The 26,525-nt window shown below is 53.4% G+C and overlaps 1 protein-coding gene across 1 annotated transcript; it reads right to left on the bottom strand.

Annotated features, from left to right (window-relative positions):
* Window positions 1–7,920: 7,920 nt before the first annotated feature.
* LOC121330885 (ER degradation-enhancing alpha-mannosidase-like protein 3) lies at window positions 7,921–26,509 on the bottom strand. The gene is made up of 19 exons (XM_041277802.1): window positions 25,373–26,509; window positions 22,910–22,955; window positions 22,176–22,276; window positions 21,711–21,863; window positions 20,963–21,116; window positions 20,566–20,700; window positions 20,332–20,437; window positions 19,884–19,981; window positions 19,675–19,800; window positions 19,266–19,349; window positions 18,452–18,535; window positions 17,907–18,031; window positions 17,610–17,775; window positions 17,241–17,407; window positions 16,700–16,841; window positions 15,412–15,603; window positions 14,807–14,972; window positions 13,588–13,773; window positions 7,921–8,675 (listed from the first exon to the last, which is right to left on the bottom strand). Exons 1-19 carry the CDS (start codon window positions 25,480–25,482, stop codon window positions 8,449–8,451), a joined length of 2,568 nt encoding a protein of 855 aa, XP_041133736.1. The 5' UTR covers window positions 25,483–26,509; the 3' UTR covers window positions 7,921–8,448.
* Window positions 26,510–26,525: the final 16 nt, after the last annotated feature.

Genomic DNA, 26,525 nt, shown 5'->3' with positions numbered 1-26,525 from the left:
CTGAATCTCTTCTGTAAACATGTCAGAGAAAGTGTGTGTGTGTGTGTGTGTCTGTGTGTGTCTGCCTGTGTCTGCCTGTCTGTGTGTCTGCTTGTCTGTATGTCTGTGTGTGTCTGCCTGTCTTTGTCTTTCTGAGTGTTTGTCTGTCTGTCTATGTATCTGACTGCCTGTCTGTCTGTCAGTCAGTGTGTGTCTGTGTGTTTGTCTGTCTGTCTGTGTGTCAGTGTGTCTGCTGGGCAGGTCTGCTCGCTGTTAGTTCAGTTACAGCGAAAGGTGTCTGTGTGCTTGTGTGCATTTCCTTTCAGCAGCGTGTAACGGTTTAACACGAAGGGGTCTAGGGTCTAGAGTAGAGAGGGGTCACACAGTTGGTTTGATCTTTACTTTGTAAGGAAAGAATCTCAGAGCCGCACACAGCGGCGCTCTGCCTCCAAGTTCAACATTGTTCAGAGGGTGAGGGTGAGGGCAGGTATTCAGATAGGGACGCTCTTCAGAGTGCTTTCTCTGCTTTTACTTTGGGCTCCTCATCAGACAGCCAATCACGTGGAGCAGCCTCTCATGAATATGAGTTGTTGACCCCTGTGTGCCGGCAGCGGCTTCGTGGGGAGTGACACAGTGGAGCTGCTGCTCTACTGCCCCCTGCTGGCTTCCAGGAGACCTGTAAGGTAAGCATTGTGTACAGCTGCTACTTGATCATCATATACAGGGCTATTCAATGTCACTCCAGTTATCATCACAACACAGGACTGCACTATACTGTGTGTCCCATGCATCGATAGACACTGTGCAGACCCTTTCCTGGATACAGTGCATGGAAGTCAATGAGAAACACTTTATCCACACGTCATTTTAATGACATGGAAAGCTTTGTGTTCTGAGACCAATGTGAATTTTCTTTCAATAATATCCAAGCTGCTGCTTTTTCTTATTTATAACAGATTGCCTGTGCGTTGGCTACAGAGCAGGACTGAGCTCCAGTCTGGTAACTGATAGGCGGTTCTGAATCATTACTTGCCCTGCGCTCTCCTGCTCAGATCACATCCTGTTCTAGATGATTCCTCATTGCTTTGATATTCTCACAATTATTAGCGCTCTGAGTCAATAATCTTCGGGGCAATGCAGCCAAACAAATTCCAGGACCAGCCTTTGTTTTATTTGCATCGTACAAACATGTTCTGTGACCAAAAAAAAGAGCATATCCCTTCTAACAGTGCCATCCCACTGAGTGGCAGTCAGACTAATGCAGAGCGACAGTCTGGTGGAGTTGAATTATGTGCAGGGTGCGTGAGAGAGGTGCAGCCGTGTGTCTCTCCTCTTCTGAGCAACAGGTTAATCCACAGCCTGCATCTCGGGATCCGTCATGATCCTGCAATGATGCAGAGATAGGGAATGTCATGATCCTGCAATGATGCAGAGAGAGGGAACGTCATGATCCTGCAATGATGCAGAGAGAGGGAACGTCATGATCTTGCAATGATGCAGAGAGAGGGAACGTCATGATCTTGCAATGATGCAGAGAGAGGGAACATCATGATCCTGCAATGATGCAGAGAGAGGGAACGTCATGATCCTGCAATGATGCAGAGATGGGGAACGTCATGATCCTGCAATGATGCAGAGAGAGGGAATGTCATGATCCTGCAATGATGCAGAGATAGGGAACGTCATGATCCTGCAATGATTCACAGACAATAATCGCAGCTGCAATACACACACATGCTGTGTCACTTGTATTTGCTCAGACTTTAAACTATGACTTGAAGCCTTTTCATGCTCCTCGATCAAAATTCTGCCCCTTCCATTTCCTCTGCAGGAAGAAAAGGCCGGTGTTCAGAGAGCTCACTTCACTCCTGCAAAGCCAAGACATCCAGGTTCTTGTCCTGCTTTGCTCCCCAGCGCCCGAGTGCTTGCTGGTAATGCTGAGACATGTTGAGCCCTGAACAGCGGAGCTAGCTTTGCCTACTGAGGAAGGAGTGGTGCTCATGTTGTTTCATCAGTAATAATGAATTAGTGGAGACAGTACAGTGCTAGGGGGTGTGAAAGTTTACATCGTAACAGAAACTTTACACAGTCAACCTGCTAGAAATGGAATAATTTCTGCTGCGCAGCTTCAGATTCCACAGCTTGACGAGGGACACAGTATAAGAAACACATATTCCTCTGGAAACCACACACACACACACACACACACACACTGAGTGTACAAAACATTAGCAACACCTTCCTAATATTGAGCTGCACCCCCTTTTGCCCTCAGAACAGCCTCAATTCGTCAGGACATCTACAAGGTGTTGAAAGTATTCCACAGGGATGCTGGCCCATGTTGACTCCAATGCTTCCCACAGTTGTGTCAAGTTGGCTGGTAGTGGATCTCTACTCCGAATAGATCGTTCCATCTCATCCCACAGATGCTCAATTGGATTGAGATCTGGTGACTGGGCAGGCCACTGCAGTAAGCTGAATTCACTGTCATGTTCGTGGAACCATGCCTGGACAATCCAAGCCTTGTGGCATGGGGCATTATCCTGCTGAAAAAAATCCATTAGCAGATGGATACACTGCTGCCATGAAGGGATGCACCTGAGTGGCAATGTTGTTCAGATAGCCTGTGGCATTTAAACATTGCTCCACATTTATCAAGGGGCGCAATGTGTACCAAGAAAACACACCCCACACCATCACACCACCCCCACCAGTCTGCAACGTTGACACACGGCATGATGGATGCATGTAGTCATGTGGGTTTCTCCATACCCTAGTCCTCCCATCAGTGTGAAACCGCAGGACACGGGATTCATCAGACCAGGCAATGTTTTTTCCAATCCTCCAGTGTCCAGTGTTTTTTGTTCCTTATCCCACTGCAACCGCAGTTTCTTGTGTTTTGCTGAAAGAAGTGGAACTCTGTTAGATCGTCGGCTGCCATACCCCATTCCAGTCAAGGTACAACGAGTTGTGCATTCTTTTGTGGGTCTTTCGGCACCAATGTTGTACTGGACTGTCAGTTGACTAACTGTAGCTCTGCACAATTCGTGTCAGCTTCCTTTGGTCTCTTTCATCAGTGAGCCGTTGGCTGGATGTCCTTTGGGTGGTGGACCATCCCTGATACACACAGGAAACTGTTGAGCGTGAAAAACCCAGCAGTGTTGCAGTTCTTGACACACTCAAACAGGCGCGCCTGGCATCTACTACCATACACCGTTCAAAGGCACTTAAATCTTTTGTCTTGCCCATTTACCCTCTGAATGGCACACATACACAATCCATGTCTCAATTGTGTCAAGGCTTAAAAATCCTTCTTTAACCTGTCTCCCCTTCATCTACACTGATTGAAGTGGATTTAACAGGTTACATCAATAAGGGATCATAGCTTTCACCTGGATTCACCTCGTCAGTCTATTTCATGGAAGGAGCAGGTGTTCCTAATGTTTTGTACACTCAGTCTATATAGACAGACCGACAGACACACACCCCCCCCCCCCACCACGAGGAGAGTTGAGGGGTGAGGGTTGCTCTGAGAAAAGACAGTCCGAATCTCCGAGAGAGACGTGGGTATGCACATCTAAAGGAAGTGCCACTTGCAATGCCCAGTGCCTCCTCCTATAGACAGTATCTGAAGAGGCAGGAGCACAGCGGGCTGCCTCACTGCACCACACAAGACTACACATATTAAAGCACCGAGAGATTGCGATCCAGCCAGGCATAGCAGCTAGAAACAAACAAAAACCCCAAACTTGCATTTCATTGAAATGACTTTCTTTATTCAGCTTTGTTAATTACAGTATTTATAAAAGGAAGGGAAAGTTCAGAGAAAGGGATACAAACATTCACTGCAATTTTTAATAATCTGGTTTTATACACACATCAGATTCAGAATGTTTTGCATTAAACAAAAAAGAATCGCTTCTGTTATCTGTAGTGTTCCCTGTTTTAGATCAGACTTGGGGTTTCTACAAAAGTATTTCACACCCTCCCCTTCCCTCCACAGTTTAGAACCTTGCTGATCACCAGTGTTTTCATTTTTAAAATCAAATAAAGACAAATAATAAATTGCCTTTGCAACCTTTGAGTCCATCAGATCTAGTTGTGTTGCAGCTGGAGAGTCAAGACTGAGGTGCTGAAGAGAACTGGGATTATATAACTCACTGTAGGGTGCTGAACTGGAATTATATCAGTATTTGAGGTGCTAAACTGGGATTATATAACTCACTGTGGGGTACTGAACTGGGATTACATCACTATTTGAGGTGCTAAACTGGGACTATATAACTCACTGAGATGTACTGAACTGGGATTATATAACTCGCTGAGATGTACTGAGCTGGGATTATATAACTCACTGTGGGGTACTGAACTGGGATTATATAGCTCACTGTGAGGTACTGAACTGGGATTATATAACTCACTGTGGGGTGCTGAACTGGGATTATATAACTCACTGTTTGTTCTAGTTTTGTAAGATAAAAGTGTTTTCAAAACCAGGAGTTACAGGAAATAAAAGATCATAATAAACTCTTTGAAGTAAATGGAGCCCCAAATAACAAAAAGTTTCCACAAGCAGAGCACTCTGCACTGTCTTTAACATTACCAGGATCTGTGCAGGGATTCGAGGAAGTGTGGCTGGAACAAAGACCTGGACTAGAATAGCTCCGGCTGACTGGAGCAGAGCACATTGTGGACAATCCCTCAGGGAGCTCGCCTCACACTCTGGAAACAGTGCAGGAGAAGCCTGGCTTCCAGCGATCATATTGCACAGGGTCTGGTACCAGCCATGGAAGCAAGACTCCTACTGCATAGCAGAGTCACCCGCTCCAGGTTTTACTAGGAGCTTGAGTAGCCACAGTGTGTACGTCACAACCTCAGGGGTGTCTTGCTAAACCCCTAGTTAAACCAGGAATGGATCAGACTGCTGTGTAATGGGAGTCTTACAGCCATGCGTGAGGGACATGTACAGCATGGATATTTCTTTGTTTGTGCAGGGATGAAGGTGATAGACAGGGGCACAGCCAGAGCTGCTGCTGCTGCTGCTTCCTCATGAGACACGATTGAAATGATAAAAGCCTCTTCTAACAATGGAAGCTGAAAGAACTGTTTGATGAAGCAGCATTAGGATTTTAAACCATCAGCTCAAAATATACCCATGTCACACAAATACTATAATAATAATAATAATAATAATATACGTTTTAGCAGTTTATACCCCCTACCTAATAAGAATTATATAACAAGTCGTATTAGCAAGGTTAGCACCCACCCCTCCCCTAGTTACAAATCTACAGCAGATGAAAGCCCCTGTCCTACACTGCCAGCACTCTCAATGCCGGGTAAGAATGCACAGCAGACAATACTGACCTCTGCTGGTGGGTAGCTCAAATGCACAAAACAGCCTGTTAAAAATGAGACTGGGAATGGATTGTTATTCTTGTGTGCAGATCGATCCCGACAGACCCTGGGAATGTGAAGCATGACCGGACATTGCTACCAGCTCACCCAGCAAAGGACTTGACTGGTGTCCAGTTTCATTATCCTGATGGACAGCTCAGACAGACCTGGGAAGTTCACGGTCTGGTCCACTGACTCTCTGCACTCGAGTCAGCGCAGACCAGCCCTGTACACTGAATGAATCACTGTGTCTCTGCACTCGAGTCAGCGCAGACCAGCCCTGTACACTGAATGAATCACTGAGTCTCTGCACTCGAGTCAGCGCAGACCAGCCCTGTACACTGAATGAATCACCGAGTCTCTGCACTCGAGTCAGCGCAGACCAGCCCTGTACACTGAATGAATCACTGAGTCTCTGCACTCGAGTCAACGCAGACCAGCCCTGTACACTGAATGAATCACCGAGTCTCTGCACTCGAGTCAGCGCAGACCAGCCCTGTACACTGAATGAATCACCGAGTCTCTGCACTCGAGTCAGCGCAGACCAGCCCTGTACACTGAATGAATCACCGAGTCTCTGCACTCGAGTCAGCGCAGACCAGCCCTGTACACTGAATGAATCACCGAGTCTCTGCACTCGAGTCAGCGCAGACCAGCCCTGTACACTGAATGAATCACCGAGTCTCTGCACTCGAGTCAGCGCAGACCAGCCCTGTACACTGAATGAATCACCGAGTCTCTGCACTCGAGTCAGCGCAGACCAGCCCTGTACACTGAATGAATCACCGAGTCTCTGCACTCGAGTCAGCGCAGACCAGCCCTGTACACTGAATGAATCACCGAGTCTCTGCACTCGAGTCAGCGCAGACCAGCCCTGTACACTGAATGAATCACCGAGTCTCTGCACTCGAGTCAGCGCAGACCAGCCCTGTACACTGAATGAATCACCGAGTCTCTGCACTCGAGTCAGCGCAGACCAGCCCTGTACACTGAATGAATCACCGAGTCTCTGCACTCGAGTCAGCGCAGACCAGCCCTGTACACTGAATGAATCACCGAGTCTCTGCACTCGAGTCAGCGCAGACCAGCCCTGTACACTGAATGAATCACCGAGTCTCTGCACTCGAGTCAGCGCAGACCAGCCCTGTACACTGAATGAATCACCGAGTCTCTGCACTCGAGTCAGCGCAGACCAGCCCTGTACACTGAATGAATCACCGAGTCTCTGCACTCGAGTCAGCGCAGACCAGCCCTGTACACTGAATGAATCACCTAGTCTCTGCACTCGAGTCAGCGCAGACCAGCCCTGTACACTGAATGAATCACCGAGTCTCTGCACTCGAGTCAGCGCAGACCAGCCCTGTACACTGAATGAATCACCGAGTCTCTGCACTCGAGTCAGCGCAGACCAGCCCTGTACACTGAATGAATCACCGAGTCTCTGCACTCGAGTCAGCGCAGACCAGCCCTGTACACTGAATGAATCACCGAGTCTCTGCACTCGAGTCAGCGCAGACCAGCCCTGTACACTGAATGAATCACCGAGTCTCTGCACTCGAGTCAGCGCAGACCAGCCCTGTACACTGAATGAATCACCGAGTCTCTGCACTCGAGTCAGCGCAGACCAGCCCTGTACACTGAATGAATCACCGAGTCTCTGCACTCGAGTCAGCGCAGACCAGCCCTGTACACTGAATGAATCACCGAGTCTCTGCACTCGAGTCAGCGCAGACCAGCCCTGTACACTGAATGAATCACCGAGTCTCTGCACTCGAGTCAGCGCAGACCAGCCCTGTACACTGAATGAATCACCGAGTCTCTGCACTCGAGTCAGCGCAGACCAGCCCTGTACACTGAATGAATCACTGAGTCTCTGCACTCGAGTCAGCGCAGACCAGCCCTGTACACTGAATGAATCACCGAGTCTCTGCACTCGAGTCAGCGCAGACCAGCCCTGTACACTGAATGAATCACCGAGTCTCTGCACTCGAGTCAGCGCAGACCAGCCCTGTACACTGAATGAATCACCGAGTCTCTGCACTCGAGTCAGCGCAGACCAGCCCTGTACACTGAATGAATCACCGAGTCTCTGCACTCGAGTCAGCGCAGACCAGCCCTGTACACTGAATGAATCACCGAGTCTCTGCACTCGAGTCAGCGCAGACCAGCCCTGTACACTGAATGAATCACCGAGTCTCTGCACTCGAGTCAGCGCAGACCAGCCCTGTACACTGAATGAATCACCGAGTCTCTGCACTCGAGTCAGCGCAGACCAGCCCTGTACACTGAATGAATCACCGAGTCTCTGCACTCGAGTCAGCGCAGACCAGCCCTGTACACTGAATGAATCACCGAGTCTCTGCACTCGAGTCAGCGCAGACCAGCCCTGTACACTGAATGAATCACTGTGTCTCTGCACTCGAGTCAGCGCAGACCAGCCCTGTACACTGAATGAATCACCGAGTCTCTGCACTCGAGTCAGCGCAGACCAGCCCTGTACACTGAATGAATCACTGTGTCTCTGCACTCGAGTCAGCGCAGACCAGCCCTGTACACTGAATGAATCACCGAGTCTCTGCACTCGAGTCAGCGCAGACCACCCTGGTCCTGGAGAGCTCTAATCCTGCAGGTTTTCCAGATGTCTTTACATCATTAGTGGCTAATGATTTGGAACATGTTAATCTGAACTAATTAAGACAATAATTGGTTCAATGAAGTAACTGAGAAGTCAGTTGAAATGAAAAGCAGAAGCCCCTGCAGCTCTCCAGAACCAGGGCTGGAGATCCCTGCCCACAATAATCCAAAAATCAAAAATTAATCTCCATTATATTTACTTGAATCTGCAGCTCGAGGTCCTGAAGCCCCCCCCCCCCCCCATTCCTGCGTTTGGATTTCCTGTTCATCAGTTACTCCCCGTCCAATAAACAAAGAATATTCTAATACTCCTCTGGAAGACAGTGTTCGTGTTTCCTCAGGCTCCCCCCCTTTCTGGAGTCCTTTTGGAACGATCCCAGAGTGAGCTGCCTCTGCCTCGTTCTGGTTTGTACCACATGCGTTCCTGGGAAAGGATGGTCAGAGCTCATCCTTCTCCATCTGCTGGAAGGCCTCCAGGTCCTCTCTCCAGTCTGACAGGATGGACTCTGGGTCCTGGCCAGTGTCCCCCTGGAGTCCTGTCTCCGTGTCCACAGCCTCCTCCTCTTGCTGTGTGCCTGGCAGGGGGAGGTTGGCTGCACGCTCCCCCCTCTCCACAGCAGAGCAGGATTCCTCTGGTTTCGAGGCGGGACTCTCCGTGTCGGCACCTGGGAGAGATAGACTGAACTATACTTTAAGTATTTCAGGTGAACTAAAAACAACAAGAAACACAGATGCAAACCTAAACACAGAGACACACACCCACACACAAAAAGCCTCACTGACCCCCTTAACCAGCCAAGGCCACTTTCCAGATCTTACCCCAACACTCAGAGCCACTAGACAGCAGCTCCTGTAATAAGGATTACATGTAGATAAAGACGGAGCCCCAGCCTGCACTCTGCATAGCTCTGCCTAAACACTGCAGTGAGACATAGGATGCAGTGAGCAACAGGCAGAGCAGGCGTGTGCAGATCAGTGTGGGAGGTTAGAATGTGTGCAGAGCAGGCGCTGTGCAGAGCACTGCGGGAGGTTAGAATGTGTGCAGAGCAGTGCGGGAGGCTAGAATGTGTGCAGAGCAGGCTCTGTGCAGATCAGTGTGGGAGGTTAGAATGTGTGCAGAGCACTGCGGGAGGTTAGAATGTGTGCAGAGCAGTGCGGGAGGCTAGAATGTGTGCAGAGCAGGAGTGTGCAGATCAGTGCGGGAGGCTAGAATGTGTGCAGATCAGTGCGGGAGGTTAGAATGTGTGCAGAGCAGGCTCTGTGCAGATCAGTGCGGGAGGCTAGAATGTGTGCAGATCAGTGCGGGAGGCTAGAATGTGTGCAGAGCAGGCTCTGTGCAGATCAGTGCGGGAGGCTAGAATGTGTGCAGAGCACTGCGGGAGGCTAGAATGTGTGCAGAGCAGGCTCTGTGCAGATCAGTGCGGGAGGCTAGAATGTGTGCAGAGCAGGCTCTGTGCAGATCAGTGCGGGAGGCTAGAATGTGTGCAGAGCACTGCGGGAGGCTAGAATGTGTGCAGAGCAGGCGCTGTGCAGATCAGTGCGGGAGGCTAGAATGTGTGCAGAGCAGTGCGGAATGTGTGCAGGAGGCTAGAATGTGTGCAGAGCAGGCTCTGTGCAGATCAGTGCGGGAGGCTAGAATGTGTGCAGAGCAGTGCGGGAGGCTAGAATGTGTGCAGAGCAGGAGTGTGCAGATCAGTGCGGGAGGCTAGAATGTGTGCAGAGCAGGAGTGTGCAGATCAGTGCGGGAGGCTAGAATGTGTGCAGATCAGTGCGGGAGGCTAGAATGTGTGCAGAGCACTGCGGGAGGCTAGAATGTGTGCAGAGCAGGCTCTGTGCAGATCAGTGCGGGAGGCTAGAATGTGTGCAGATCAGTGCGGGAGGCTAGAATGTGTGCAGATCAGTGCGGGAGGCTAGAATGTGTGCAGAGCAGGCTCTGTGCAGATCAGTGCGGGAGGCTAGAATGTGTGCAGATCAGTGCGGGAGGCTAGAATGTGTGCAGAGCAGTGCGGGAGGCTAGAATGTGTGCAGAGCAGTGCGGGAGGCTAGAATGTGTGCAGAGCAGGCGCTGTGCAGATCAGTGTGGGAGGCTGGAATGTGCAGAGCAGGCTCTGTGCAGATCAGTGTGGGAGGCTGGAATGTGCAGAGCAGTTGTGTGCAGATCAGTGCGGTTGGCTAGAATGTGTGCAGAGCACTGCGGGAGGCTAGAATGTGTGCAGAGCAGGCGCTGTGCAGATCAGTGCGGGAGGCTAGAATGTGTGCAGAGCAGTGCGGGAGGCTAGAATGTGTGCAGAGCACTGCGGGAGGCTAGAATGTGTGCAGAGCAGGCGCTGTGCAGATCAGTGCGGGAGGCTAGAATGTGTGCAGAGCAGTGCGGGAGGCTAGAATGTGTGCAGAGCAGTGCGGGAGGCTGGAATGTGCAGAGCAGGCGTGTGCAGATCAGTGCGGGAGGCTAGAATGTGTGCAGAGCAGGCTCTGTGCAGATCAGTGCGGGAGGCTAGAATGTTTACAGAGCAGGAGGCTAGAATGTGTGCAGACCAGGTCTCTGTGCAGATCAGTGCGGGAGGCTGCAGGGCAGGACACTGCTCAGTGTTCAATGTTTAGCCTAACACAGGGGTGAACAGAAGAAAGAAGGTGCTTACTTCTATCCAGAATGTAGTTGGGGAGTGTTTTACCTTTAAATATCGCCTCTAAAAGATCCAGCACGGAGGCACAGGGGACAGAATCAACACAAGCATTAGGAACAAATACAGCCCTGCCTGCACAGGGGCAAGGGCGGGGCAGGGGGCGGGGCCAGTGGCAGGTCACGGGCAGGGCAGGGTGGAGGGGCTGACTGCCCGGGAAGCAGCTCAGCCACAGGGCTTCATGTTGTAACTCTTCTCCTGCCTCCAACATGCCACTGCTTTCAGTGTGCAGTGCAGCTGGCAGGGACTCTGCTGAAACACAGTGCCAGGCAGCTGAGCGCTCCGCTACGCCTGTCTGCAGGGTTTCTGCTTGTGGGGTGTGGATCTGGATCAGTAATGCAGGGACTCTAGCCTCCCTCTCCCAGTCAGAGAATAGCAAAGCTGCTCCCTTTTTCTCCCGTTTACAATGTACTCACCCCTCTCCACTCTCTCTCAGCTCTGTCAGACAGCAGCACCTCCACCTCTCTGTACTCTCCCCTCCCTCTCACCTCTGTCCCTGGCTCTGTCAGACAGCAGCACCTCCACCTCTCTGTACTCTCCCCTCTCTCTCACCTCTGTCCCTGGCTCTGTCAGACAGCAGCACCTCCACCTCTCTGTACTCTCCCCTCTCTCTCACCTCTGTCCCTGGCTCTGTCAGACAGCAGCACCTCCACCTCTCTGTACTCTCCCCTCTCTCTCACCTCTGTCCCTGGCTCTGTCAGACAGCAGCACCTCCACCTCTCTGTACTCTCCCCTCTCTCTCACCTCTGTCCCTGGCTCTGTCAGACAGCAGCACCTCCACCTCTCTGTACTCTCCCCTCTCTCTCACCTCTGTCCCTGGCTCTGTCAGACAGCAGCACCTCCACCTCTCTGTACTCTCCCCTCTCTCTCACCTCTGTCCCTGGCTCTGTCAGACAGCAGCACCTCCACCTCTCTGTACTCTCCCCTCTCTCTCACCTCTGTCCCTGGCTCTGTCAGACAGCAGCACCTCCACCTCTCTGTACTCTCCCCTCTCTCTCACCTCTGTCCCTGGCTCTGTCAGACAGCAGCACCTCACCTCTCTGTACTCTCCCCTCTCTCTCACCTCTGTCCCTGGCTCTGTCAGACAGCAGCACCTCTCTGTACTCTCCCCTCTCTCTCACCTCTGTCCCTGGCTCTGTCAGACAGCAGCACCTCCACCTCTCTGTACTCTCCCCTCTCTCTCACCTCTGTCCCTGGCTCTGTCAGACAGCAGCACCTCACCTCTCTGTACTCTCCCCTCTCTCTCACCTCTGTCCCTGGCTCTGTCAGACAGCAGCACCTCACCTCTCTGTACTCTCCCCTCTCTCTCACCTCTGTCCCTGGCTCTGTCAGACAGCAGCACCTCCACCTCTCTGTACTCTCCCCTCTCTCTCACCTCTGTCCCTGGCTCTGTCAGACAGCAGCACCTCACCTCTCTGTACTCTCCCCTCTCTCTCACCTCTGTCCCTGGCTCTGTCAGACAGCAGCACCTCACCTCTCTGTACTCTCCCCTCTCTCTCACCTCTGTCCCTGGCTCTGTCAGACAGCAGCACCTCCACCTCTCTGTACTCTCCCCTCTCTCTCACCTCTGTCCCTGGCTCTGTCAGACAGCAGCACCTCACCTCTCTGTACTCTCCCCTCTCTCTCACCTCTGTCCCTGGCTCTGTCAGACAGCAGCACCTCCACCTCTCTGTACTCTCCCCTCTCCCTCACCTCTGTCCCTGGCTCTGTCAGACAGCAGCACCTCACCTCTCTGTACTCTCCCCTCTCTCTCACCTCTGTCCCTGGCTCTGTCAGACAGCAGCACCTCCACCTCTCTGTACTCTCCCCTCTCTCTCACCTCTGTCCCTGGCTCTGTCAGACAGCAGCACCTCCACCTCTCTGTACTCTCCCCTCTCTCTCACCTCTGTCCCTGGCTCTGTCAGACAGCAGCACCTCCACCTCTCTGTACTCTCCCCTCTCTGTCCCTGGCTCTGTCAGACAGCAGCACCTCCACCTCTCTGTACTCTCCCCTCTCTCTCACCTCTGTCCCTGGCTCTGTCAGACAGCAGCACCTCCACCTCTCTGTACTCTCCCCTCTCTCTCACCTCTGTCCCTGGCTCTGTCAGACAGCAGCACCTCCACCTCTCTGTACTCTCCCCTCTCTCTCACCTCTGTCCCTGGCTCTGTCAGACAGCAGCACCTCCACCTCTCTGTACTCTCCCCTCTCTCTCACCTCTGTCCCTGGCTCTGTCAGACAGCAGCACCTCCACCTCTCTGTACTCTCCCCTCTCTCTCACCTCTGTCCCTGGCTCTGTCAGACAGCAGCACCTCCACCTCTCTGTACTCTCCCCTCTCTCTCACCTCTGTCCCTGGCTCTGTCAGACAGCAGCACCTCCACCTCTCTGTACTCTCCCCTCTCTCTCACCTCTGTCCCTGGCTCTGTCAGACAGCAGCACCTCCACCTCTCTGTACTCTCCCCTCTCTCTCACCTCTGTCCCTGGCTCTGTCAGACAGCAGCACCTCCACCTCTCTGTACTCTCCCCTCTCTCTCACCTCTGTCCCTGGCTCTGTCAGACAGCAGCACCTCCACCTCTCTGTACTCTCCCCTCTCTCTCACCTCTGTCCCTGGCTCTGTCAGACAGCAGCACCTCCACCTCTCTGTACTCTCCCCTCTCTCTCACCTCTGTCCCTGGCTCTGTCAGACAGCAGCACCTCCACCTCTCTGTACTCTCCCCTCTCTCTCACCTCTGTCCCTGGCTCTGTCAGACAGCAGCACCTCACCTCTCTGTACTCTCCCCTCCCTCTCACCTCTGTCCCTGGCTCTGTCAGACAGCAGCACCTCCACCTCTCTGTACTCTCCCCTCTCTCTCACCTCTGTCCCTGGCTCTGTCAGACAGCAGCACCTCACCTCTCTGTACTCTCCCCTCTCTCTCACCTCTGTCCCTGGCTCTGTCAGACAGCAGCACCTCCACCTCTCTGTACTCTTTCAGTGCATCCAGGATGATTTTGCCCTCCTTGTTGAACAGGAAGAGGAGCGGGATGGTGATGTCATCAGTGCTCTTCCCATCCCCTGCCATCTGGAACAGGGGTGCAGTGTCACTGCTGCTGCCCTCATTATCATCTGTCCAATAGGAACACAGGAACATGCACTGATTAACCAATAGGAACACAGACTAATCAACCAATAGGGATGCGCACCTTACACTCGGACCTTTTTAAATTTCAACTCTTCCTTTTTACCGATGACAATGCTCCCTATGGCTCCTATATAAACCCCCCTCTCTCCTCAGCGATGACAATGCCCCCTATGGCTCCTATATAAACCCCTCTCTCCTCAGCGATGACAATGCCCCCTATGGCTCCTATATAAACCCCCCTCTCCTCAGCGATGACAATGCCCCTGTAACAGGGAGAGATCTGTGCTGACTCTGCTGGCGTGTTCACAGGCTGCAGGAAGAGGGCGGCAGTCGCCCAACAGCCGCCTGTGAGTCATGGCAATGACACGGGGAGGTGGGAAAGGGAGTGTGTGGACTTTCCCCCTTTCTGAATGGCTGGGAGGCGGGTCTTGGGTGATTGTTGGCCCTATAAAATAACGCTCTGTTGTTTCCTCAGGTCTGCCCACTTAGATGCACCAAGAGTGCGGAAGCTTTGATTCAGGACCGGGAATCAGCCGGGAGAAAAGAAATTCACAGCGAGAAAGAGAGAGAGCGGGGAACCCTTGGGCAGACCCCGGCGTATTGTGAAAGAGCAGGCGAGATAGCCGAGAGAGCAGGACGGTGATCCGGGTCGTGCAGGTAGCGGCGACCGGGATAACGCTGCCGAGTGCAGCACCTTTTATTTGTAGTTTTATTACTGTTTTATTTTCCCTTGTTCTTTTCGCCTTCTGTTTTCATTATTATTTCTTTGAGCACCTGCGAGTGCACTTGCTGTTCGTGTACCAGCTGTGGTATTTCCGTGGTGCTGTCTATCATCGTTGATAGGCAGCCCACGGTCAACAGTGCCCTCTGCCGGAGAGAAATAAGAACCGGTCTAAAATAAAACTGGGCACCTGTGTGGTGTTTCCAAATACACCTGTCTGTCTCCTGGTCAGTGAATTACCCACACCCCTTCCACAGCCCCCTCTGGCTCCTATATAAACCCCCCTCTCTCCTCACCGATGACAATGCCCCCTATGGCTCCAGCTAGCTGGATGCTCCTCGCCTTCTCTGCGAACATGCACTGGCCCCTCTGCACGAGAGCGATGCGCCCGGCCAGCACGTCTGGGTTGGTCACCTTGGAGCAGCCATTGAAGGGCTCTGTCAGCGCCACAGATCCCCGTGCCTGCAGAGAGTTTAACACAGCACACTGAAATCCATTTCATATTCCATTACGAACAGCAATGTTACCTCCAGTGCCCTTTATTTTCTCTCTGCTGTTGGAGATTTAGATTCATTGCTAGTATTTGTGTATCTCAATTCAGAACTTGCAAGTATTCATATACAAGTAAAACCTGGTATGGGTGACACTGCTCTGCAGTCAGAGTGTTATTTCCATCCCTGTATATATGAAGTCACTGTCTCTGCTTCCTAGTGCCCAATCACTTCACAGTTAGCACCACAACTGAAAAAAGGATTCCGACTGGAAGCTGACGAGCTTGCTATGTTACGCGCACAACAAACAGGAGCAGAACAGACAGATAGCCTCTTTCTTAATTATACATGCTTATTGTCTAATATTTCAAATAAATACATTCCCATTTCCCTGGCTGAACATTACACACCCCCGCATTGCTTTTGAACAGGTCCAGCCCGAATTGTGCAGGTCCTGCGGTCAGGACCACTCTTCCGAAGAAGGGGTGTGAGATGATTTGCACAGCACGAGGGGGGAGCTGCTCCTTCTGCTGCTGGCTGGAGAGTTCGATCATCTCCTGCATGAAGCGCAAGCCGTCCTCCGCATCAACAGCACTGTCAGCCTGGGGAGAGAGAGAGAGTGTGAGAGTGAGGGGGTGAGAGAGAAAGAGTGAGAGTGTGAGAGTGAGGGGTGAGAGAAAAAGAAAGTGTGAGTGAGGGGTGAAAGAGTGAGAGTGTGAGAGTGAGGGGGTGAGAGAAAGAGAGTGTGAGAGTGAGGGGGTGAGAAAGAGAGAGTGTGAGTGAGGGGGTGAGAGAAAGAGAGAGTGAGAGTGTGAGAGTGAGGGGGTGAGATAGTGTGAGAGTGAGGGGTGAGAGAGATAGTGTGAGTGAGGGGGTGAGAGAGAAAGAGAAAGTGAGAGTGAGGGGTGAGAGAGAGTGTGAGTGAGGGAGTGAGAGAGAAAGTGAGAGAGGGGCTGAGAGAAAGAGAGAGAGTGAGGGGTGAGAGAGTGAGAGTGAGGGGGTGTGAGAGAGAGAGTGAGAGAGTGTGAGTGAGGGGGTGAGAGAAAGAGAGAGTGTGAGAGTGAGGGGGTGAGAGAGTGTGTGAGAGTGAGGGGTGAGAGTGTGAGTGAGGGGGTGAGAGAGAAAGAGAGAGTGAGAGAGTGTGAGTGAGGGGGTGAGAGAGAAAGAGAGAGTGTGAGAGAGGGGGTGAGAGAAAGAGAGAATGAGGGGGTGAGAGAGAAAGAGAGCTGGATTGAGAGTGAGACGAGGGTGTAGTGACCTGCGTGGCGTGCTGGATTGAGAGTGAGACGAGGGTGTAGTGACCAGCGTGGCGTGCTGTATTGACAGTGAGGCGAGGGTGTAGCGACCTGCATGGCGTGCTGGATTGAGAGTGAGACGAGGGTGTAGCGACCTGCGTGGCGTGCTGTATTGACAGTGAGGCGAGGGTGTAGCGACCTGCGTGGCGTGCTGTATTGAGAGTGAGACGAGGGTGTAGCGACCTGCGTGGCGTGCTGGATTGAGAGTGAGACGAGGGTGTAGCGACCTGTGTGGCGTGCTGGATTGAGAGTGAGACGAGGGTGTAGCGACCTGCGTGGCGTGCTGGATTGAGAGTGAGACGAGGGTGTAGCGACCTGGGTGGCGTGCTGGATTGGGAGTGAGACGAGGGTGTAGCGACCTGCGTGGCGTGCTGGATTGAGAGTGAGACGAGGGTGTAGTGACCTGCGTGGCGTGCTGCACCAGCTGCACTCGGCCATCCTTCAGGTGGATCAGACTGACCCCCATCCTGCGCAGGAGCTCCAGCTGCTCGGGACTGTTCGCCATGAAGTCCCTCGCTCGGAGGGGGGGCTGCGGGCCAGAGTCCCTGAAACACAGAGAGGAGTGAACACAGAGAGGGGTGACCAATGAGACACAGAGAGGGGTGACCACTGAGACACAGAGAGGGGTGCACACAGAGACACAGAGAGGGGTGCACACAGAGACACAGAGAGGGGTGCACACAGAGACACAGAGAGGGGTGCACACAGAGACACAGAGAGGGGTGCACACAGAGACACAGAGAGGGGTGACCACTGAGACACAGAGAGGGGTGCACACAGAGACACAGAGAGGGGTGCACACAGAGACACAGAGAGGGGTGCACACAGAGAGGGGTGCACACAGAGACACAGAGAGGGGTGCACACAGAGAGGGGTGCACACAGAATGTTCTGTGTAGAACTGCCCCCATCCCCTCCCCCTCCCCCTCCCCCTCTTCCTCTCACCTGCGGGGCCCGGGCCGGGGGCAGCTCTTGTCCACCGCGTTCTTGATTGGTTCTCGGATGCTGTGTGCGAAGGCAGGGTTGTTTGGGAACAGCCCCTGTGTGTTGGGGCAGGACCAGTCAAAGTTACTGTCGTCCAGATCAGCCAGATCTAGCAGTTCCTGGGCAGTCTGGAGAGACAGAGAGAGAGAGAGGGACCAGTTCAAATCCTCCAACAGGGATGGCAATAACAGCCCCATTGCAGAGCAGTTGCATCCATTCCAGGTTTTACTAGGAGCCTGATTAGCCCCAGTGTGCAGGTAACAAGCTCAGGCATTTCTCATTAAACTAGTAAAGCTGTGCACTAGGAGTCTGCTTTCCAGCCCTGCTCACCGTGTTCCTCCGGGTTCCAGTGTGGTTGCAGGTGGACAGCGAGAGGGGCAGCAGGTGGGCCTCGGTGGTGAACAGGTAGTGGTCCATGTCAAACAGCAGGTCCTCCTTGTCCGCAAAGAGCAGGAACAGGTACTTGAACATCTCAGCAAGGAAGAACGAGTCCATGCTGGAGAGAGAGACAGAGAACAAGGAGTCAGAGCGAGAGAGAGAGAGAGAGAGAGCGAGCGAGAGAGAGACACACACACACTGTGGATCAAACAGACAGACAGAAGGGCCGGCGCTGGGGGTCACTCTCACCGGTCCTCATGGCTGCCGGTCCGCACGTCTTTCATGGCAGCGAAGCCACAGGGAACTCGGGCGAACTTGTTCAGGTTCTCCAGGATGGTCTTCCCCGTCTCCAGGTAGTAGGGGTCTCCTGTGGCCTGGAAGAGGGGGCAGCAATGACGTTTCATTATTCTCCATTCTTTGGCTACTACAGGTCAGAGATGCTTTTCCATGAAATACTTCCCAGTTGCATAGCATTTTCACCTATTCCAGCTTTTAACACAACCTTCATTATCCAGTGTATAGGTAACAAGCTCAGGTATGTTATTAATTACTAGCAAAACCAGGAATGGGTCAAACTGCTATGCAACTGGAGTCGTATTCCCATTCCTGCAGTTACATACACACACCAAGGGTATGAAATGAAAACCTACACTCTTAGAGAAAGTAGGTCCACAGATTCCACAGCATGAGGGACTGAAGTCTCATCTTCAGTGCAGGGAGGGAGGGGAGGAGAGAGGGAGGGGAGAGGGGGGAGGGGGAGAGAGGAGGGGGGGGGGGGGGGAGGGGTCACGCACCTTGTACAGGAAGTAGGTGCTCTCAGCGAACTCGGGACGCAGGGGGTGCTGGCCCCAGTGTACCCTGAAGTCTGTGGTGAAGGCCTGGAACACACAGGGACAGAGTCAGGAAGCAGAAACACAACACAGCTGCACAGAGCAAGACGACTACCAAACCAGCACTAGCCAGGCTCCCGTAGTAAAGCACACAGCTACACAGAGCAAGACGACTACCAAACCAGCACTGGCCAGGCTCCCGTAGTAAAGCACACAGCTGCACAGAGCAAGACGACTACCAAACCAGCACTGGCCAGGCTCCCGTAGTAAAGCACACAGCTGCACAGAGCAAGACGACTACCAAACCAGCACTGGCCAGGCTCCCGTAGTAAAGCACACAGCTGCACAGAGCAAGACGACTACCAAATCAGCACTGGCCAGGCTCCCGTAGTAAAGCACACAGCTGCACAGAGCAAGACGACTACCAAACCAGCACTGGCCAGGCTCCCGTAGTAAAGCACACAGTTGCACAGAGCAAGACGACTACCAAATCAGCACTGGCCAGGCTCCCGTAGTAAAGCACACAGCTGCACAGAGCAAGACGACTACCAAACCAGCACTGGCCAGGCTCCCGTAGTAAAGCACACAGCTGCACAGAGCAAGACGACTACCAAACCAGCACTGGCCAGGCTCCCATAGTAAAGCACACAGCTGCACAGAGCAAGACGACTACCAAACCAGCACTGGCCAGGCTCCTGTAGTAAAGCACACAGTTGACAGAGCCAAAATGGCGAGCACAGCAATGCAGGTTCAATCCACACTGCTGACAGAGCCTTACCTCCGGCAGGAAGTTGTGCTTCTTGATGACCTGGTAGAGCATCTCGTGTGTCTCGATCGCCGGCTTGATGTCCCCTTTCAGCACCTAGAGAAGGACAGCGGCACTCAGCGGCACACACAGCTTCTCAAAGCTAGTCGACTTGTTCGTGTCATATTGAAATGTGTTTGTGGATTTTAGGGGTAGGGGTGCGGTGTGGAGTGCAAGGTGCAGTGCAGGGTGCAGTGCAGGATGCAGAGTGCAGTGTGGAGTGCAGCGTGGAGTGCAGGATGTAGTGCAGGGTGGGCTGCAGGGAGCAGTGTGGGGTGCAGTGCAGGACGCAGTGTGTAGTGCAGAGTGCAGTGCAGGACGCAGTGTGCAGTGCAGGGTGCAATGCAGTGTGCAGTGCAGGGTACAGTGCAGGGTGCAATACCTGCAGTCCTGGGAAGAAGGCGAGCAGCGAGTCCATCCAGGTGCGCGCATTCAGCAGGGGTTTGTGGATGTGCACGTCCAGCAGGAGAGGAGGCTGGCTGATGTACTTCATGATGGAGGAGTAGTGCTGAGGAGGAGAGAGGGGTCAGCGTGGGACAGAGACACAAAGAGACACAGAGAGAGAGGCACACACACAGCTTGGACACTCACAGTGTTGAAGCGCTCCAGGTAGCTGTCATCTCCCAGCAGGATGTAAGCCTTCAGCAGGTACTCGTAATAGGAGTCTATTCCAGCCCCCACCCCGCTGTCTGTGAGGAACAAGACAAGCAGTCTGCATTACTACAGGCAGGCAGGCAAGCAGGCAGGGAGCACGAAGCACGAGGAACAAGACAAGCAGTCTGTATTACTACAGACAGGCAGGCAGGCAGGCAGGCAGGGAGCACGAAGCACGAGGAACAAGACAAGCAGTCTGTATTACTACAGGCAGGCAGGCAGGGAGCACGAAGCAAAGGAACAAGACAAGCAGTCTGTATTACTACAGGCAGGCAGGCAGGGAGCACGAAGCAAAGGAACAAGATAAGCAGTCTGTATTACTACAGGCAGGCAGGCAGGCAGGCAGGCAGGCAGCAGAGAGCATGAAGCACTTGCCAGTACCTACCTCTCCGCACCCAGTCTCCAGTGTGGATGTTGATCGTGGTTCCCACCAGGTTGCTGTTGCGCTGCCGCTTCTCCCACAGGAAGTCCAGGGCTCTGCGCGCATGTGCCTGAACAGACAGACAGACAGACAGACAGACAGACAGACAGACAGACAGGAGAGAAGGAGGGAGGGGATCACTAAGAATCAAGAACAAGAACAGCAGCACTGATCGCTGGCGAGTTCAGCTGCTCTCACCTCGAAGACCGGCTCTCCAGTGAAGCGACTCAGGGCAGCGAACTCCAGTATCATGGTCCCGGCGCAGGCAGTGCAGGTGTCTGTCTCCGTGCCGGTGCGGGACTCAGGGTTGTGCAGCCCGTGCTTCAGATTGATCTGCGAGGGAGGAGAGCCGGTGAGTACAGCAACAAACCCGCCCCCAGGGGAGAGGCAGGGGTGGAAAGAAGACTCCTGCTGCACAGCAGCTTGATCCTTTCCTGGTTTCACTGGGAGTTCAATAAGACACACCCCAGCTCATTACCTATACACTGGGGCTAATCAAGCTCATAGTAGTAAAACCTGGAAGGGGTGAAACCGCTGTGCAGCGGAAGTCTTATTTGCAGCCCTGGCTAAGGCGTGTCCGTGGAGGGCTACGTACCCGGGGGTAGGGCAGTCCACTGGAGGTGTTGAAGGCAGGCAGCAGACGCAGCCCCAGCTCCTTAGCCATGCTGAGCAGCTCATCCTGGTACCAGGGCATGTAGCGTCCCCCGTCGCGCAGCATCAGGGCCATGGAGTGCCCGCCCAGCAGACCCCTGCCAAGGGGGGGGTGGGGTTAAGGGAGAGGTCACTCGGGGCCCAGAGTTTCTGAAAACTTTGCGTTCCACACACTCACACATCACTAGCATTATAAACCAGCCTCACCTTAACCCTAAGCCATTCTCTGATCCAGCACACACCCCCTAACCCTAACCCTAACCCATTCTCTGATCCAGCACACACCCCCTAACCCTAACCCTAACCCTATCCCTAAGCCATTCTCTGATCCAGCACACACCCCCTAACCCTAACCCATTCTCTGATCCAGCACACACCCCCTAACCCTAACCCTAACCCATTCTCTGATCCAGCACACACCCCCTAACCCTAACCCTAACCCTAAGCCATTCTCTGATCCAGCACACACCCCCTAACCCTAACCCATTCTCTGATCCAGCACACACCCCCTAACCCTAACCCTAACCCTAACCCTAAGCCATTCTCTGATCCAGCACACACCCCCTAACCCTAACCCATTCTCTGATCCAGCACACACCCCCTAACCCTAACCCTAACCCATTCTCTGATCCAGCACATCAAGTCTAGCTCATTGCTGCCCCCACACTGAGTACGCAGACAGCGGGCCTCACCCCAGCACTCGGATGTTGGTCTCGAACACAGACACCACAATGTCATTATCCAGCCGCACATCACGCAGAACCCTCCGCACTGCCTCCTCGAACTCCACAGGCTTATTCAGCACCGCCAGAGTGTCCATTGTGTCAATCAGTGTCAAGGAGAACCTGGAGCAGAGAAACACAATTAAAAACCCAGCTGTCTCTGAGCAGCACTGCAACACTCAGGAGAGTGCAGGGGCAATGTCTGTGTGTTACCCCTGCTTGCTGGTGTGACAGGCAGTGTTGCAGTCTCTGTGCGTTACCCCTGCTTGCTGGCGTGACAGGCAGTGTTGCAGTCTCTGTGCGTTACCCTTTCAGAGGGCTGGATCTCATCAATATCAGGGTCTAGTGCTGTACATTACAAAGACATTTCAGAGGGCTGTGTCTCATCAATATCAGGGTCTGCTGTATATTGTGTCTGTCACTCTGTCCACTCACTTGCCCAGCGCATCGTCCACATCCCCTCGACTTGGCTCCAGCCCTCGAACCCGGCCCCGGCAAGTCAGAGGCATCAGCTCGTCAGCGGGGTAGGCGTGGTCCTGCAGGGAGAGGGAGGGAGAGAGTGAGGGAGGGACAGAGGGAGAGAGAGAGTGAGGGAGAGACAGATAGTGAGAGAATGAGGGAGAGATAGTGAGACAGTGAGGGAGGGAGAGATAGTGAGAGTGAGAGAGAGAGGGAGGAAGAGAGGGAGAGAGTGACAGAGGGAGAGAGACAGTGAGAGAGTGAGAGAGGGAGAAATAGTGAGGGAGATATAGAATAGATCCTTGGGCTATTCCCCAAGCATGTAAACCTGGTTCGATTTGATATATATATAATATATATAGTGAAACCAGCACTACAAGATCGCTCTGCCATTATCTCAATATGGACCAGCTGAGAGATGGGCCAGGGTACAGGGAGCAGTGTGCAAGGAGCGGGGAGGGAGCAGTGTGCAGGGAGCGGGGAGGGAGCAGTGTGCAGGGAGTAGGGAGCAGTGTGCAGGGTACAGAGAGCAGTGTGCGGGGAGCGGGGATCAGTGTGCAGGGAGTGGGGAGCGGGGAGCAGGGAGCAGTGAGCAGGGGCAGGGTGCAGTTTCCTTATCCAATAAATGTTACTCACACGTCCTTTAACAAACATCTCATTGTAATGTTAACTGTGTTTATAAGTCTTGTAGTAAAGTATGCAGTATTTACCATGTAGTTTTGATATGCATGGTCAAACATCTCCAATACTTGATCCCTGAAAGAAAAACAAAGAAGTTATTTACCCAACTTGCTCTAATACCTCAGCTCTAACCACTAGACCTCACTCCCTCCCTCCCTCCCTCCCAGTCTCTCAGCTCTAACCACTAGACCTCACTGCCTCCCTCCCAGTCCCTCAGCTCTAACCACTAGACCTCACTGCCTCCCTCCCTCCCAGTCCCTCAGCTCTAACCACTAGACCTCACTGCCTCCCTCCCTCCCAGTCCCTCAGCTCTAACCACTAGACCTCACTGCCTCCCTCCCTCCCAGTCCCTCAGCTCTAACCACTAGACCTCACTGCCTCCCTCCCTCCCTCCCAGTCTCTCAGCTCTAACCACTAGACCTCACTGCCTCCCTCCCTCCCTCCCAGTCCCTCAGCTCTAACCACTAGACCTCACTGCCTCCCTCCCTCCTAGTCTCTCAGCTCTAACCATAGACCTCACTGCATTCCTCCCTCCCAGTCCCTCAGCTCTAACCACTAGACCTCACTGCCTCCCTCCCTCCCTCCCAGTCCCTCAGCTCTAACCACTAGACCTCACTGCCTCCCTCCCTCCCAGTCTCTCAGCTCTAACCATAGACCTCACACTGCCTCCCTCCCTCCCTCCCAGTCCCTCAGCTCTAACCATAGACCTCACTGCCTCCCTCCCTCCCAGTCACTCAGCTCTAACCACTAGACCTCACTGCCTCCCTCCCAGTCTCTCAGCTCTAACCACTAGACCTCACTGCCTCCCTCCCTCCCAGTCCCTCAGCTCTAACCACTAGACCACACTGCCTCCCTCCCTTCCAGTCCCTCAGCTCTAACCACTAGACCTCCTCACTCCCTCCCTCCCTCCCTCCCCCAGTCTCTCAGCTCTAACCATAGACCTCACTGCCTCCCTCCCTCCCAGTCTCTCAGCTCTAACCACTAGACCTCACTGCCTCCCTCCCTCCCAGTCCCTCAGCTCTAACCACTAGACCTCACTGCCTCCCTCCCAATCCCTCAGCTCTAACCACTGTGCCACACTGCCTCCCTCCCAGTCACTCAGCTCTAACCACTAGGCCACACTCCCTCCCTCCCAGTCTCTCAGCTCTAACCACTAGACCACACTGCCTCCCTCCCTCCCAGTCCCTCAGCTCTAACCACTAGACCACACTGCCTCCCTCCCTCCCAGTCCCTCAGCTCTAACCACAAGACCTCACTGCCTCCCTCCCTCCCTCCCAGTCCCTCAGCTCTAACCACTAGACCTCACTGCCTCCCTCCCTCCCAGTCCCTCAGCTCTAACCATAGACCTCACTGCATTCCTCCCTCCCTCCCAGTCCCTCAGCTCTAACCACTAGACCACACTGCCTCCCTCCCTCCCAGTTTCTCAGCTCTAACCACTAGACCTCACTGCCTCCCTCCCTCCCTCCCAGTCCCTCAGCTCTAACCACTAGACCTCACTGTCTCCCTCCCTCCCAGTCTCTCAGCTCTAACCACTAGACCTCACTACCTCCCTCCCTCCCTCCCTCCCAGTCCCTCAGCTCTAACCATAGACCTCACTGCAATTCCTCCCTCCCTCCCAGTCCCTCAGCTCTAACCACTAGACCTCACTGCCTCCCTCCCTCCCAGTCTCTCAGCTCTAACCATAGACCTCACTGCCTCCCCTCCCTCCCTCCCAGTCCCTCAGCTCTAACCACTAGACCTCACTGTCTCCCTCCCTCCCAGTCTCTCAGCTCTAACCACTAGACCTCACTGCCTCCCTCCCTCCCTCCCAGTCCCTCAGCTCTAACCACTAGACCTCACTGTCTCCCTCCCTCCCAGTCTCTCAGCTCTAACCACTAGACCTCACACTGCCTCCCTCCCAGTCCCTCAGCTCTAACCACTAGACCTCACTGTCTCCCTCCCTCCCAGTCTCTCAGCTCTAACCATAGACCTCACTGCATTCCTCCCTCCCAGTCCCTCAGCTCTAACCACTAGACCTCACTGCCTCCCTCCCTCCCAGTCACTCAGCTCTAACCACTAGACCTCACTGCATCCCTCAATCCCTCAGCTCTAACCACTGTGCCACACTGCCTCCCTCCCAGTCCCTCAGCTCTAACCACTAGACCTAACTGCCTCTCTCCCAGTCCCTCAGCTCTAACCACTGTGCCACACTGCCTCCCTCCCAGTCTCTCAGCTCTAACCACTAGACCTAACTGCCTCTCTCCCAGTCCCTCAGCTCTAACCACTGTGCCACACTGCCTCCCTCCCAGTCTCTCAGCTCTAACCACTGTGCCACACTGCCTCCCTTTCAGTCCCTCAGCTCTAACCACTAGACCTTACTGTCTCCCTCCCAGTCCCTCAGCTCTAACCACTAGACTACACTGCCTCTTTCAGCTCTAACCACTAGACCTCACTGCCTCCCAGTCCCTATAGCACCCTGCCCCCAGGCCCGCACTGTGCCCTGTGAGACTCACCTGAGTTTGTGTCTCTCCTCTTTGGTCATGGCGTGTCCCAGTCCCAGGAGGGCTCCCAGTAGCAGCACAGTGCTCCCCAGCCACCCTGCACGGCATCCCAGTGTTGTCATGGCAATGTCTCCCTGCTTGCTTCGGACAGGACCCGGGGATCAGACTGCAGAGCGGTATCTCTGAAGCGGGGCGGGTGTGACACACACTCCGCCGGGATCTCTTTCTGTTGAGACCGCCCTGGAAACACAGAGCAACACGCTCGCCGTGCCTTCCTTCCGGTGCAGCCTCAATACAGAGCACCTTGACTCCTGGATACTATCGGCGCGATAATGAACTTAGTTTGCTTTTAGTGAAGCGGTAGTTTAAGTGTGATTAATCACTGGCGGCGTCTAGAAGGCCTGAGTGTAACCGGCTAGCATCGCGCACGGTCCGAGCTGCGCCTCTTTCTTTTGCACTTTAACGATCAGCGCTTTATTGGAACTACAGACCCTGACCAGAGCTGTTTATCTACCTAATCCGATTTGCATTAGCAAATCTCTAGAACTGAAAGGAAACCAAACACTTCAAAAGTCTGTATAAAACAGAAACGCAAACAATAACGAGAATGCAGCTTGTTTATGAAATCATAAGCAGCTGACAGCACCTGCACGAAGCGTCACACAGCGCTGCCTGGTTATAAACACGAGCAGGTCAGCGCTCCCGAGCGAAGGGAGCTACGGGCTATATAATAACACGCAGCACAGTCCGCTTGACAGCGACAACACTACCGTGCCTGCACCGTGGACCGATCCCGACACACCCCCATACCCAGCATTACACTCACAACCAGGAGCAGCCAGGTGTAACTGTCCTCCACATCAGAGATATACCGATCAGCGTCCACAAACACAACAGTGTGCGTGTGAGCGATACCTTTCTCTCCAGCACACAGAGAAACAAACTGTCAAAGATACCGGACACACGCCGCGTCGATCCCGGATGCTTTCTTTATATAGAAGTGTTCTCTCTCTCTCTCTCTCTCTCTCTTTCTTTTTTTCTTCCTCTCTTCTGAACCAGACTCTAACCCTCCTTTTCTATTTCTCTCTCTCTCTCTCCTGAACCAGACTCTTCTTTCTTTTCTCTCTCTCTCTCACCTGAACCAGACTCTTCTTTCTTTCTTTCT

Source organism: Polyodon spathula, chromosome 18 (genome assembly GCF_017654505.1).
Source record: "Polyodon spathula isolate WHYD16114869_AA chromosome 18, ASM1765450v1, whole genome shotgun sequence".
Taxonomy (NCBI): Eukaryota; Metazoa; Chordata; class Actinopteri; order Acipenseriformes; family Polyodontidae; genus Polyodon; species Polyodon spathula.
This window is presented reverse-complemented; position numbering and strand designations above follow the sequence as displayed.

What these genes read in the sequence shown, in the direction of transcription:
- LOC121330885 (XM_041277802.1), bottom strand. Translation starts at nt 25,482, where the DNA reads ATGACAACACTGGGATGCCGTGCAGGGTGGCTGGGGAGCACTGTGCTG. An exon ending in ACCTGGAGCGCTTCAACACT is followed by an intron (nt 19,801 to 19,883) that starts GTGAGTGTCCAA and finishes TCTCCTCCTCAG; the next exon opens with CACTACTCCTCCATCATGAA. An exon ending in GCACCTACTTCCTGTACAAG is followed by an intron (nt 18,032 to 18,451) that starts GTGCGTGACCCC and finishes CCCCTCTTCCAG; the next exon opens with GCCACAGGAGACCCCTACTA.